The 14985-nt window shown below is 44.6% G+C and overlaps 1 protein-coding gene across 1 annotated transcript in view; it reads right to left on the reverse strand.

The window, feature by feature from the left end:
• The window catches only part of LOC142583635 (uncharacterized), a 48829-nt gene continuing 33844 nt past the window's right edge, over positions 1–14985 (reverse strand). The window contains exons 5-8 of the mRNA XM_075694128.1: positions 9953–10064; positions 4209–4429; positions 675–719; positions 1–606 (exon numbers count right to left, since the gene is read on the reverse strand). Of these exons, the coding sequence (XP_075550243.1) occupies positions 4246–4429; positions 9953–10064 (296 nt within the window). The 3' untranslated portion in view covers positions 1–606; positions 675–719; positions 4209–4245. The remainder of the gene's footprint in view (positions 607–674; positions 720–4208; positions 4430–9952; positions 10065–14985) is intronic.

Genomic DNA, 14985 nt, shown 5'->3' on the forward strand with positions numbered 1-14985 from the left:
AGGCACGTCTGTTGATATAATTTATTGTGGTCAACATGAATGGAAACAAAGTGAGGGATGTTGTGTTGCGCTTTTTGATAACAGCGTTCCTTTGGTAGGCCTCTCGTTATGTTTGCAGACTGGTGTATACGCTTTTCAGGGCTATGTACGGTGAGAAGGAACCATTACTTCTAGAAAAACATTCATAGGACACGACGTAAGAAGACATAGTGGCTGCCTCTTTGGTATTAGTAATGTACCTGGTTTCGTGGAGTGATGAATAATTACAAATATTATTGGATAACGTCTAGAAAAAAATCAAATAAGGAAAGCTATAACGTCCACCAGTACCTCGATGCCACTAATATTTCATGCCCAGATAGAATAAAAGTAACACGTGTCTAACTGTGCTGTCTATGTGAAATGACAATGAGAGGTGCATAAAATAATACCCCATGTGCCCTCATTCCTGTTGTAACGGCGAAGTGATAATATTTAAGTGTTCCCTTTTTCTTGATGAAAACTTCAGGAGTAGCTGCCCGGGTATGGGATCGTCAGAAGACACTTCCTTTTTTTAGTCCGTGGAAGGTGCAGCAGTTGCTGTCTCAGAATCACAAACATCACGCTCTGCAAAATCAAGAAAAAAGAACATGGCATCAGGGCACCACATTGAAATCGCCCCATGCTGTTGTTACCTGTGCATCACTGAGATCGCCGCTTCAATTTTTGATCTCCGAACTCTGAAAAAAAATATATAAACAACAAATTAGGATAGGCGCTGAACTATGATTTCAGCACAGAATACCGCTACGTTATAAAAGGATTGCTTGTTTTACTGAGCAGCTCGTAACTTAGAAACAACCTGGTGAAGCGACCTGCAATAAAATAGTAATAAAAATGAATGAACAAACAAAAGGACGTCTAATTTGTTCTGGTTGTCAAGTCAACTTTTTTGGTATTCACGGCTGCCAAATACGTCTCATAAGAATAAAGAACATATGGTTCATACTAAAGTCTGGATGGTAATTGGAATTTTCTGTGATTTGTTAGTCTGAAAACTTTCCATTTTCCTACAGGTCAATGTAATGATTGCATGCCGTATTTGTATGCAACAACATAGATAGAAAATGGAAACGCTTCCTGCTGTAGAGTACCTCATGAAATAGATTAACATGACGTTGAGTAGTTGTGATGTTTCTTCTGAAACATTAAGCCCACTAATATTTCTTGAACAGTTTCTGAAGAGCCGCTTATATTTAATATTTTCGCTTTGGAAGTAGCGCCACAGAAGAATTACAGACACGGAAAGGCAAGAGAAGGCAAACACCGACTCTCAAGTCAGTGTTTATCGGCGACAAACAGAAAAAATATGCAACACGTCGGTAATAAAGCGAGAAGCTAATCGACCAAAAATAAAAATTTGTTTCTCATGCAACCAAATTTAAGGTAACGGGTAGACGTATCTTTCTCGCGCTATATGTGCCATGCACAACTCCATAATTTCCTGCGTTGTCTTGCTTAATGCGTGGCCATAACATGAGCCTGGCTGAACTAACGAGCGGTGTCGCATTTTTCGCAGTGCAAGGTTTACGCGACTGACATCTGCGCAGCCATGTTGAATGAAATTTCACACCACCTCTGTGGCGCATAGAGGTGCTTCTTTATTGATTCTTTGACTCTGTGCCGGTTCTCTGTGAGTAAAAAACAAAAAAAAAGAACTAAACAAATGACTTGCTAAAGAGGTCCGATCACTCGTCCATACGTTACTTTGATTCCTTGTTACCAAAACGTGGGCGTAAATGTCTTTGAATGCACTAGTAGTCAGTCAACGAACACATATCACACATAAATTTTACACGAGTACTATTCGAAATCGCGAAGGTTAAGCTAAGAGTACACAATCAAAAGTAGAAAAAAAAAAAGAATTGAAGCTCACGAGGTGAATCACTTCCAAAAGACGGGAAAAACGCACACGAAGGTGCTCGCTTTAATTACGATTAGAGTCCCGTTTCCGTGCAGATACACTTCATGTTAGAAAAACGAAGGCGTGCATACACAGAACGATGTAAAGGCAAACGGACAACGCAAAAGTGGTCGGCGTTTGGGTTCTCCGTTTTTCTTTACATCTGTCTGTGTATGCGCGCCTACGTTCTTCTAACATGAGTGCTTATCAACTAGCTCGCGTTTCTGTTGTTATAGATAGGTTAGTTGAAAAGTGTTGGCAGATATGCTACCACGCCGTGTGCATTCGCTATTAAAATGGGGTTCTGAGGCGGTTGGTGGGAGTTCGCTATCGCAAGTAAGTATGTAACTAAAATTGTGGTTTAACGAATATGGCCGCTATTTCTTGTGTATGTCACCATAGTTATTATGCCAAGTTATATGTAGAAGGCCAGAGCAAGTTATAGCTCAGGCCGACCTCTCTGCCTTTCTGTAAATAAATTGCTCTCTATATATGTTCTTTTTCTTTTGTCATATCAAGCGAAAAATTTTTATACGAACATTGACTTTGACAAAGACCGCCAATTACCTGCCTATAGGCTTCTCAGTGCGCTTATCAGTTTTATCGAGAGTGTCCTGACTAGACCAAGAAACGTTGACGTTGTTATAAATAATGGTTCTTTCCATAACATTGAAGTGTACATGCCAAAATTCTGTTGCGCTTTTTTGAAGCAATAGCCCCCTTTATGCATGCCACAACTATGTCTATGTCTTCTACAGTGAACCACATTGGATCACCTGATTTAATGACGATCCTTGTCGGCAAAGTTTCTTTGACCGTAGAAACATACGTCACAAGCTCAGAAAGCGAAGCTGGCATTGATACTGTTCTGGAAGCCCCCAGAATTAGTATCTTAGATCGACTGTAGTATCAGCTGCACCAACATTTGATTCGCCACTCTCAATGCCCTACATTATTTGTTTCTTGCTTTCATCTTTTTTTCATTCTTTCAGTTCATCCCTTAAGCTCGTTACTCTGATTGAGACCGCAAAACTGGACGCGTGTTTTGTTTACCTCTCTTCCTCTACTTCTCCTCTATGTCTCTTTCTCTCTTTGTTCAATGTTTTAGCAACAGGGTCACATTTGTACGTAGTAGTAGCCATGCACTAATAAAATTGAAGGAGTGTAGCAAAAACATCCCTCGAGGATTCAGTAGTTAGATTTGTGGAAGGCTTTCTTAACGGCTTATGTACTCAACTTGTGAATGAAGCAAAAAAAAATCGTATTCTACGTTTTATGATTTGATAATGCATAAGCGGAAATATGCATAAAAACAAATGAATAACAGAGTTCCACATTCCACATGTATCTAATGCTTCCTTACGTTAGGATACTTTATGTCTGGTGAAGTCACACTCCTACGCCTTGCTTATATGTAAACGATGATGCTATGTATATACTACCGCGTAGTCGACCTCGTCCATGTATAGTCTGGGAATACCAGAAGAATGCATTTCTTTTGGGTTTCTTACGCCGAAACGAAAATCAACCCATCTTGTTTCAAGGTGCCCCTTAATCCATAGAATTAGCCAGTACAACTTTACCATATCGCGTTTGCGCAACCAGACAATACGAGGCCATCACTGAAAACCTGACTGCTGATAGACGCTTGAGCCATGTTTTTGAGGTACAGGCGGAGAAAAACAGCATGGCTGAAAGGTGTCCTACTTACAGCTAACGTGAAATCAGTGGAGAGAAATCGCCCACACGAGCTATGAAGTAAACATCTACATAGCGCTGATAGACGGCATACTTTCAGCTGCATTCTTTTTCTTCACATAAAGTACAGTGTTTTTGGCGGACAGCAAGCAGGTAGTCTGATAGCTAATCTCTGCTTTGGTTTCCTTCTAGCATATTACGTCTTTTTTGGTTTGTTAGGTCGTCTTTCAGACTGCCGGTGTGCTGTAACGTCTAGCTGGCAGTATTACTGAGGTTTGCAACCAGCTATTATTGTTGCTGGATCATCGGCACTATCACATTTGCGCAATACTGTGCTCTACCACTCGCGACTGTTAAAGTAACATTTAACACGCTATTTTTTGTAGTCTACTTGGTCCACATCAACTTGCTCGGCCAGCATGACAGTACACAGGCACACAGGGACGCACATTGACAAAGTGGTGCCCTCGTGTTCTTTGTGTGTTCTCGTGTAACGTTACGCCGGTCTAATCAATGGGGTAATACTTCGCCGCGAATAGAGACTAAGGGAAATGACGGTCGTCGATACCCTCGTTTCCGCTGATGCATGCACACTGCTGCTGGGGTCATCGCGGCCCGGCGACGTCAACAGAGTTCCGGGACGTCCGTCTGGATGCAAGACCTTCCGTGGGTCCCACTGCGGCCCCGTTGCCGGACAAGGACCCATCCACGGAGCTGAGCACGGCGGCGTTCGGAGGTGGCGATCCAGCGTCAGCCATACGATCACCGATGGAGGGACCGAAACGGGATCTGTGGCGTGGCGAACATACACGAAAGTGAGTTCGCGTCGGCGACCCCAATTGCACATACATATTCAAGTACATGACGCCGTCATTTAGTACATTTAGCGGAATGGCAACATCTGCAGCCGCCAGCACGTAATCGATCCAGATGGAGCATTCTCTAGACTCGCGAAGGTTACGTGGAGCCAGGCAGCTTTGCTATACGCAGGATTCGTCTGGGCGTTCAAATTCAGCGGCAGCTACCTACGTACTCCTCATCGCCGATCACGCGTGAACCGCTGAAACGCTGGAACAGATACTACGTGATTGCCCAGCATATTAGCGGCAGAGACGACCGCTGGACAGTTTTCTACCCAGCGATGGCAACGAACCACTGTCGGTACGGACGCCGTTGTCAGCCCGTCGCTTGACACTACACCGGAATGGCACACGTCGTAGGTGTCGTTTAAGCATCTGCATGCCAAGGGACTTGGCGAGTGGCTATAGAACAGGACCGCTGTACAGTGTACGCACGCATCCGCTTTTTCGCTTGTTCTAATCCCTATTTGTCCCTAGGCTCTCAAGCCCGTTTATTCTTTCTCAGTGCACAATAGCAGGATAGAGCGCACCACACCAGCCCGACATCTCTGCCTTTCCTGCAAATAAATTACGCAGATGAGCTCTATTCGAATCGAATAGAGCTCATTCCATAAGTATTCCAGAAGTATTCCATAAAAATAACCTTTAAATATTGTAATGAATAACGAATGGGTTTGTTTTCATTTTTTAATACTTGCTGGCGAGGGAGTATGGTAACAAAGTTATGCCTGTTTACATTTTTATGAATGCATATGTAATGATGTTCGGGAGAGGACATGAGCTCAGCGTAGGAGCTTGTAATGAAAAGCAGCTACTATTAGCTATTTGGGGCACCAGGACAATGACAACAACGAAAGTAAAGAACAGCCCGTCTGCAGGTGCACGTAGTGGGGAATTCACTGAAGAAAGCGACGTGTGGTACTTTATGCCACGGACATTGTTTTAAAGGGCACGCAAACGTCAGGACAATAGCGACATAAATGGCTGTGCCTAAATCGAAAGAAATAATTCTTATACTATAAGTTAGAGAAGAGGCAGGCACTTATATTGAATGACTGGAAATTGTTGAACAATAGTTATATGCGCCGTCCGATCCGCTCAAGTGGTTGTGTGCTATGCATGGCGTCGAGAACGGGTTTCGGGCTCGGCAACTGCTCGCTGCTAATGCAGTTAGCAAGAGCATGGTCTTCGAGACCAGCCCATAGAGAGCCGTCACTGGGGCACGTATTTGGGCACCATGTACAAACGGTGCTTCTTTGCAACAACCGCGACTCTCCTGCATCCAAATCAGTCGGTAGGATCCTGACTTGCATCGGTCTCTCGCCCTTGATAATCATTATGCGTTATATTCTTAAGAACACAAAGAAAAAAAAAGAAACGACTGTTCGGCAATTTTAAGTATACTTAATTCTTGAATCGAATAGGAATCGAACGGCAGACTACTCGATTCTTCGGTGTGTCTAATTTTCGCACACATGCAAACTCTAGTATAACCTTGAAATTTAAATTTAACACTACAGCCATGTCTCTCGAATTAATCTTGCTGTTTTATCTCTTTAAATAACGATAGAGACAGAAATACGCTGACATGTAGGAACAACTGGGTATGTTGGGTTGTTTTACAGTCGTTTACGCTACTCATCGTGTTTTGTGAGAAACACAGCTGACAGAGTCATCCCACACACTGCGCAGACACCCAGGGAGACGACGCGTAAGTAATTCACAGTATTTCATGAGGACTCTCCTAAAGGAAACAAAATTAAAGTTTCGAAACAGCGAGAACTATAATAATAAGAACGCTCGAATTTCTCGCGTGATGTTCTAACTATACGCCGGTGCTGTCATCTGTCGGGTCCTTTTCCTTCACCACATGGCTTACCGACGCTCAGGAGTCAGGCGTGCGCCAGACCGTTATACGGTGCGGTGAGCCAGGCTTGCCTTTTCTGTGAAAACCAACCTCTCCCTCTCTTTGACGTTCACATGTTGGCATGAGGCAACGCGCAAGACAACTGCAGCAGAAGGAACAGCGCCTCTGCAACTACCAGGCGGCCATAAGGCGGTCGCACCAAGATGATACATGAGATGAAACTGACGGGAAAGCCGTCGATGTTACTCAGCGCCTCTACGCGACGACAACTCTCTGTGGCAGCGCAGCAAAAGCTGCGTGAACATGCGGAGCTTCTGCGCTTGTGCTACTATGCCAAGTGGCGCTAACGTTTTGACGACGGTTTCGGTTACAGTTTTAGTGGTGCACATGAGCGTTTTCTTCGTAATTGTTTTCATGTGAGCCCACCCGGTGTATCTGTGAAATGCTGCCTAAGTAAATCGGATAAGCATATCGTTTCTTTAAAAGGGAACATATATGTTGATATAATTTATGAATGGCACATTAAAGAAACAAACAGCTGAACTCATTCCCGAAACGCCTTATTTAGAGGTGACTTCTTAATTTACGCTATGTCGCGCTATATTGAACAACGTCTCCAAGCGCGCGAAATTCACTGGAATAATGTTGTGCGGCAAGCTATACAATATTTTGGTATTGAGAAGGAGCGTTAGCAAGCGCCTTTATTGAAGCGAGCGTATGTATTCTGAACAGAAAACTATGAGCAACCCAGGAACTGGGAATCACAAATCCTGCGTAAAAGAAAGAGGCCATTTCATGAATTCCATGACATACAACGTCGATGTTCTCGGTTCACTTTCAGAGATGTAATAACTTTGACTAGATATCCCCCACAGCGCTGGGAACGCGTTAGAGTTTACGGACAACAGCATTCCTATCACAGGTCAAACACTGTGTTTTCTCACAGTGGAAATAAGTTGGCTTATCTATTGCTGCAGGCCTAACCTTACGAGGGTGATTGTATCCCCAAAGTTTAATGCTGTCATCGCGAAGTACCAGGAACGATGTCACCCATAGACGCTAACGCGTGCGCTGCTACGCTGCTATAGTTTACTGTAAGAATGCTACACGGGAAGTCTGAATAAAGTCATTATATACATTTCAGGAAACCAAGACTACCGAACCCCGTATGCCATGAAATTATTGAAATGTACGTTAATTTACGTACTACTTCTCACTGCGCATTTGTGCTACAACATACAGCTGGTGGACTCGCCTGACACGGACGACCCGCGCATGAAACCTTCGGTGCACTTGCGTTTGTGGTGCGAGTTTCACACAACACAGCTACTTTCTTCATAATCATATTTAGCCAAGCAAACACTCCTAGATACGGGAATGTCTTCGTTTGCTGCTGATCAGTTGAGAACACCATACGAACAGGCGGCCACACTTCTGCAACCATAGAGTTTTATACAATTACTAGGGGCTAGGGGAAAATGTGGCGCTTGTGTCCACCGGAGCTGCGAGCAGGGTAATTCATCCGGCACGGGAATAATCTTTAGTACATTGATTTGCCTAAACTTCTTCATTTTGTACTTAAACGGCTTCATGACTTTTCAAACAGATTGTCTTCAGGATGGTAGTGCGTTTAAAAAATATATAATAGAACTTTTCGGAGGCAGGTTCCGAACAAAAGACCTCTAGCAGAAAATCCGGATATTGAAACCATTATTCTACGGACGCATGAACAAGCGCAATCACTGCAATTACCAGCCATTCTGCATGTTCGTGTAGTCTTATTGCCTTCTGCATTGAAAAAGGATGTACTGATTGCGTCAAAATTTAGGCCAAAGAAGACAGTTAAAGCGCATTCAACGGAGCCAGAAGCGCTAAGATAAGACAATTCCATGTACTATCTATCATTCTCTTGGTGGTTGAATGACAAGAACGCCGTGGTTCGCTCTATCAATTATTGTATGAAAATATATTACTGCAATCCAGCGACATCCTTTTTTTTAATATTTTTGAAGGACGATGAAATCCAGATATGGGCACCAGGAATCCAGGAAACTAGGAACAGCAAGAAACGGAAACCGTTTTCCTCAGCGAGCTTTTGTCCTCGAACCCTTGAAAATTCCCAGTTGACCTCCAACGTGGAACAGGTGAAACGCGAAATCAAAAACAAAAGGAGGTGATTATTGGTTAAAAACCAGTCTTATAAGTTGCATCTATTCGAATGTGATACACGTGCAAGGTAACAATTGTATTATGATAATATATCGCTATGTGAAAAAGTAAATCCGAACCTCCGGCACAGCCTGCGCCACATTTCGTGTTAAATCGACCACGCCGTCGCTACCTGAATTAACTGCCACGCAAAAGCCGCAGCAGAACTTCCCTTTAATAGCTTCGTTGTGAAATTTGCCACTTCGCCCGAGGGGGCCAAGCATTCAAGGAGATGAGACGCTTTTCTAACTATGCGCGGCTGAGAGATGTTGGTGCAGTCGGCGCACCATGGCAATGGAGCCGCTGCTGATGGGCACGATGGCACACCACTGGCACGATGAAGAGTATAACCAGTGGGTGTTGGAGGCGTTGCAACTCTATCGCGCACGAGATAAGACCGTTGTAAAATTGTCCGTATTTAGTAAGCGCGCAGTGAACTATCGGATTACTCTATCGTCATGTTCATTGCACCTTCTGTGCAGCTCAAGCGGAAGGCAGCTCAGGCCCATCACGCGAAAGATTTAGCGCTTTCTATTTGCAAAAAAATGGGCAATTTGCAAAGTTAAGACACTTAGTCGTTATAATAGCGTAAATTTAGATGATTGGTAACTTGATAAGCAATAAGGAAAAATTAAAAGAATTGATGACAGAGATAGCCACGCAGTCCTGTGTACTCATAGGGATACATCGGACTCCATAGAAAATGCATAGGGAATATGATAGTAGGGCTGGGTCACCTGAAATTTGGGGATGGGTCAACCGAATTTTCGAGTGAGCCAACTTAAGTTTGTGGGCGGGCTAACTGAAATTTGGTGGTATGCTTACGCATACTTACACAACTCCAGTGGAGTTACCTGTATTCTTTTTCGAACCTACTTTGGTTTGTATCCTGTGCGCACAAGGCTCATGCCAAAAGTGAAAAGCAAAAAGCTCTCCAATGGACGAATACTGCGACGATCAACTTCGGCGATACTACTGCTTTGGCCACACCTTGGCGATAAGGCGCGCTGATTGGCTGGTTGAGCACTACGTCATTCGGTTTTACTCAACCAGCCTATCAGCGCGCGCCTGGTAGCGATACTGTCGCCGAGGCGGCACTGTCGGCAAAAGTGATGGTCGCAGAATACGTCCCCTGGCTCCGTCACCGAACCAATTGAAGAGAGCTGTGACCGTGGGTCCCCTTGGAATCGTCGTTTTTGCAGCCAAATGAACTCCTGGTCTCTGGAGACCGTAGAACCGTACACGCGGCAGCATAGGACGCGCCGTCTGTAGCGGGGCACCAGGACGACGGCAGCGATGGATCCAACGGTGGGAATGCACCTCGGGTTCCCGAGTAATTGCTATCGCAGTAAACACACTCGAAAAGAAAGCACTCACTTGCTGAAGAGCCTAAGGACGAGGCAGAAGAGTGCCATGAAGAGCAGTAGCGCCACGATCACGCTCACCATCGTTGTGAGTTCGGTACCATCCAGGATAGCCGGAGCACGCTCTGCGATAACGGCAATGAAAGAAGGCGATTCAGTATTTATAAAAATAGGGCAAATTTTCAACTGAATCGACCAGGGAATGTTTTAAGGAGTGAAATTTATAAGAAGAATCCTTGTGCCAGTGGTGCGTTCGATATAGTACACTTGAAGAACCACGTAGAAACTGTGATGGGCATGCAGATAGTAAGGCGCTGAAAAAGTGGCGTGCAATTTGCCAGCAAATATGACGGAAGTTTTAGGGGCTCCATCAAAACGGCAATGCGTGAACGCTGTGTATGTCGAGTGGTCATCAAACTAGTACGGAGGCCTGCCTCGAGCTTCTATTACCTTTAATTATCAACAATTTAGTTAAATCTTGGTCAAGCAGTAGTGCATGCGACCAGGAGTTTAACGCAATTCCATGTCAGAAATGGGGCACTCAGCCAGGCTCCTATTTTAGAACATGGGAGAGAGAAAGAGCTGCTCACTGAAAGTCAGAAAAGCATATTCACCTTATTCACTACTATACTAAAGAAAGGATGAAGGGAAGATAAGATGAATATTGAGATGACACTCTGGAAGAATTCATAAATCTATACATGTTAAAATAGGGTGACACGAAATTATAAGAACTTCCGTATACGAGAAGTGCGCTTGGCAAGCGTGAGCCATTTTTACCGACACTGAATCGTAGACTCCCACCAGACCCAGTTATTGCAGATGTGCTTCGTATGTGGTATCACAGAGTATGCAGATATCGGCAACTATTAAAAAAAAACGATAAAATGGAGGAATACTTCTTGGGTGTTATTCTTCAATGGCAAGTACCAAACAACTTTTTTTGTTGGTATAGCCTTCCGTTGTTTATTCTCATGGGATCACTCGGACGCCATGGAATCACTCGTACGAAAGGCCGTGGGGGGATAGGAGGGAGGGAGGGGGGCGGCCTTGTCCTCCGGCAGCAACTGCGTATTTCGCGACCAGGCACACGGGGAACTAACGATCGCAGCTCCAGCTCATGCGCCATACATAAACAAAAACAGAGGCAGGGGGGGTGGGAGAGGGGGAGGCTTCGGCTCCGCCAGGTCCGTAGTTGCCACGGCCGCGTGCGGTCGAGCGCGCCGTATCTTGAAAAGGATCTGCAGACGGCTCCTACCTTTCTGCGCGCTGTGTTCTCGCCGCTCTTGCATTGAAGCAATAGACCGCACGAACGTCGCTTCGCTAGCTGCTGCTGCTGCGCTTGCTCACACCAGCGTACAGTGTTTTGCAGCGAGTGTCCGCGCTCATCGAGTGTGGTGTGTTCAGGTTTGCTTGTGGTCCCTGAGACCGTGCTTGTTAATTCACTTAGTAAGCGAATGTTTGCAAGCTTATAAGGCCGATAAAACCACTATTCCTCGTATAGCTGTGTACTAATTTGCTATCGCCGTCGACGCTTCACCTTTCGGGCAGAACTGCCACTTTTTCCCTTTTTTTCATGAGAGTAAGAGAATCTAGAAAATAAAGCAGCAACAATTGAAGTGCTTGAAAAAGTTAAGGTTACTAGAAAAAAATGAAATTCTAGCGTTTCACGTGCCAAAATCAGGATATCGTTATCAGGCACGCCATATCCAAGAGAGCCGGGCTTACTTGCTACTTCCTGGGTTTTCTTAGGGTGCACATAATGCATGGTACACTGGCGTTTCTGTATTTCGTCACCACCGAAACGCGAGTGCCGCGGTGGGGAGTTAATCCCACGTTCTCGAGCTTAGAAACTCAACCCCAAAGCTACAACACCATTAATGCCCCCCCCCCCCCCCCCACCGATTGAAGACGACTCGGAAGAGACACATTCCAATATGAAGCAAACAAGTTCAAGGCTACAAAAAAAGAAAAAAAATTGAGTCCAGCGGTGATTCTTGAGCTGCATACACACTGTGAACGTAGGCAGCAGATTCCTGAAACAACGACCGCGTGATGCGTGGTGACTCAGCATATATGTCGCATATTCTGCTGCGCAAAGACTGTGGGCGCCAGGTAACATAAACATGTCATTTGTGGTAAGCTAAACAGATTCGTAAAAAAATATAACTTTAGTCATCTGTCGGGCGACATTTAAATCTTTGAGTGTTCTTCGGAGAATGTCCCCGAAGTATACGGTATCTCTATGGCCTACACCACTGCGAGGTATTGTTTGAGCACGTGAAAAAGATGGCAGTGTATCGACTATGGCACGTAACGGCAATGCCCGAGACCAAGCTTCTCTTAGCCATTCCAACGACGCCAAACAAGAGAAAAAAATGAACTTCAGTTAGCAACTAAGTAATGCGAAGCAATCTTGGTTTGGTAGGGAATGCTTCCGAAGTCGGCTCCCATGTGTCGTAGCGTTGTCTGATGCTGACGCCACGGGGTGCCGCGATGAGCCCTTTCGCTGCCGCGACACCCAACATTTAGTCGGGGCTTTGCCCTCTTGGCTCCTCCGCTATGTAGCTTCCAACGCGTTAGCGGTGACGAAAAGAGCGAGAAAGCCAGGCATCGGTGCGATAACTGCAAGTGTAGTTAATGGATTCGAAAAAAAAAAATATGCCGCGTGGGATTTGTGAGACGAGTTGCTTTGGTAGTGACTACATTTTAAGATTAGTCAGAACTGTTCCGGCCCCCTTTATGATTTTGGCACGTGTCACGAAATCATGCTGAGCGCAGCGTGTAGTGGCCTTTGTTGTTGTGGGGCCCACTGACGCAGGCTGATGTCTAAGAGGCTCACTGAAGAGGGACAACATACTTGATCCTGGGGTACATTCCCAGTGGCTCATATGAAGAGGCCCAGGGGAGCATACACAGTCGCACTTATCTATCTATCTATCTATCTATCTATCTATCTATCTATCTATCTATCTATCTATCTATCTATCTATCTATCAATCTATCTATCTATCAATCTATCTATCTATCTATCTATCTATCTATCCATCTATCTATCCATCTATCTATCCATCTATCTATCCATCCATCTATCCATCCATCCATCCATCCATCCATCCATCTATCCATCCATCCATCCATCCATCCATCCATCCATCCATCCATCCATCCATCCATCCATCTATCTATCTATCTATCTATCTATCTATCTATCTATCTATCTATCTATCTATCTATCTATCTATCTATCTATATCTATCTATATCTATCTATCTATCTATCTATCTATCTATCTATCTATCTATCTATCTATCTATCTATCTATCTATCTATCTATCTAATCGTTGCCAACAGTGCCGAAAAAATGTGTTCCAGCTTAGGCCACTAGGCATGTGTTTGTGAGCGTGATGCTGTCATGGTAATTCTATCATCCTTATTGCAACTTCGTCATTTGACTTTCGCTATGCTGTCGTACAAAATACAGGAGCGCCTTATATAATTAGCATCGCCATCTTCATCAGACTGGTTGCGCCAGCTGCAGGGCAAAGGCCTCTCCCATACTTCTCCAACTACCCCGGTCATGTACTAATCGTGGCCATGTTGTCCCTGCAAACTTCTTAATCTCACCCGCCGTGGTTGCTCAGTGGCTATGGTGTTGGGCTGCTGAGCACGAGGTCGCGGGATCGAATCCCGGCCACGGCGGCCGCATTTCGATGGGGGCGAAATGCGAAAACACCCGTGTGCTTAGATTTAGGTGCACGTTAAAGAACCCCAGGTGGTCAAAATTTCCGGAGTCCTCCACTACGGCGTGCCTCATAATCAGAAAGTGGTTTTGGCACGTAAAACCCCAAATATTATTAACTTCTTAATCTCACCCGCCCACCTAACTTTCTGCCGGCCTCTGCTACGCTTCCCTTCCCTCGGAATCCATTCTGCAACTCTTAATGACCATCGGTTATCTTCCTTCCTCATTACGTGTCCTGCCCATGCACCATTTCATTTTCTTGATTTCAACTAAGATATCATTAACTCGCGTTTGTTCCCTCACCCAATCTGCTCTTTCTTATCCTTTAACATTACACCTATCATTCTTTCCATAGCTCGTTGCGTGGTCCTCAATTTAAGTAGAACCCTTTTCGTAAGCCTCCAGGCTTCTGCCACATACATGAGTACTGGTAAGACACAGCTGGTTATAAACTTTTCTCTTGAGGGATAATGGCATCCTGCTGTTCATGATGTGAGAGTGCCTGCCAAACGCACCCCCAGCCCATTCTTATTCTTCTGATTATTTCAGTCTCATGATCCGGATCCGCAGTCACTACCTGTCCTAAGTAGATGTATTCCCTTACCACGTCCAGTGCCTCACTATACCTATCGCAAACTGCTGTTCTCTTCCGAATCTGTTAAACATTACTTTAGTTTTCTGCAGATTAATTTTTCGACCCACCCTTCGGCTTTGGCTCTACAGGTCAGTGAGCATGCATTGCAGTTGGTCCCCTGAGTTACTAAGCAAGGCAATATCATCAGCGAATCGCAAGTTACTCAGGTATTCTCCATTAACTCTTATCCGAACTTCTTCCCAATCCAGGTCTCTGAATACCTCCTGTAAACATGCCGTGAATAGCATTGGAGAGATGGTGTCTCGCTGCCTGACGCCTTTCTTTATTGGGATTTTGTTGCTTTCTTTATGGAGGACTACGATGGCTGTAGAGCCGCTATAGATATCTTTCAGTATTTTTACATATGGCTCGTTTCCACCCTGATTCCATAATGCATCCATGACTGCTGAGGTTTCGACTGAATCAAACGCTTTTTCGTAATCAATGAAAGCTATATATAGGGGTTGGTTATATTCCGCACATTTCTCTATCACCGGATTTAGAGTGTGAATTTGGTGTTTTACGGAATCCTGCCTGGTCCTTTGCTTGACAGAAGTCTAAGGTGTTCCTGATTCTATTTGCGATTACCTTAGTAAATAGTTTGTAGGCAACTGAGAGTAAGCTGATCGGTCTATAATTTTTCAAGTGTTTGGCGTCCCCTTTCTTA

The sequence above is a fragment of the Dermacentor variabilis genome, chromosome 5 (genome assembly GCF_050947875.1).
Source record: "Dermacentor variabilis isolate Ectoservices chromosome 5, ASM5094787v1, whole genome shotgun sequence".
NCBI lineage: Eukaryota > Metazoa > Arthropoda > Arachnida > Ixodida > Ixodidae > Dermacentor > Dermacentor variabilis.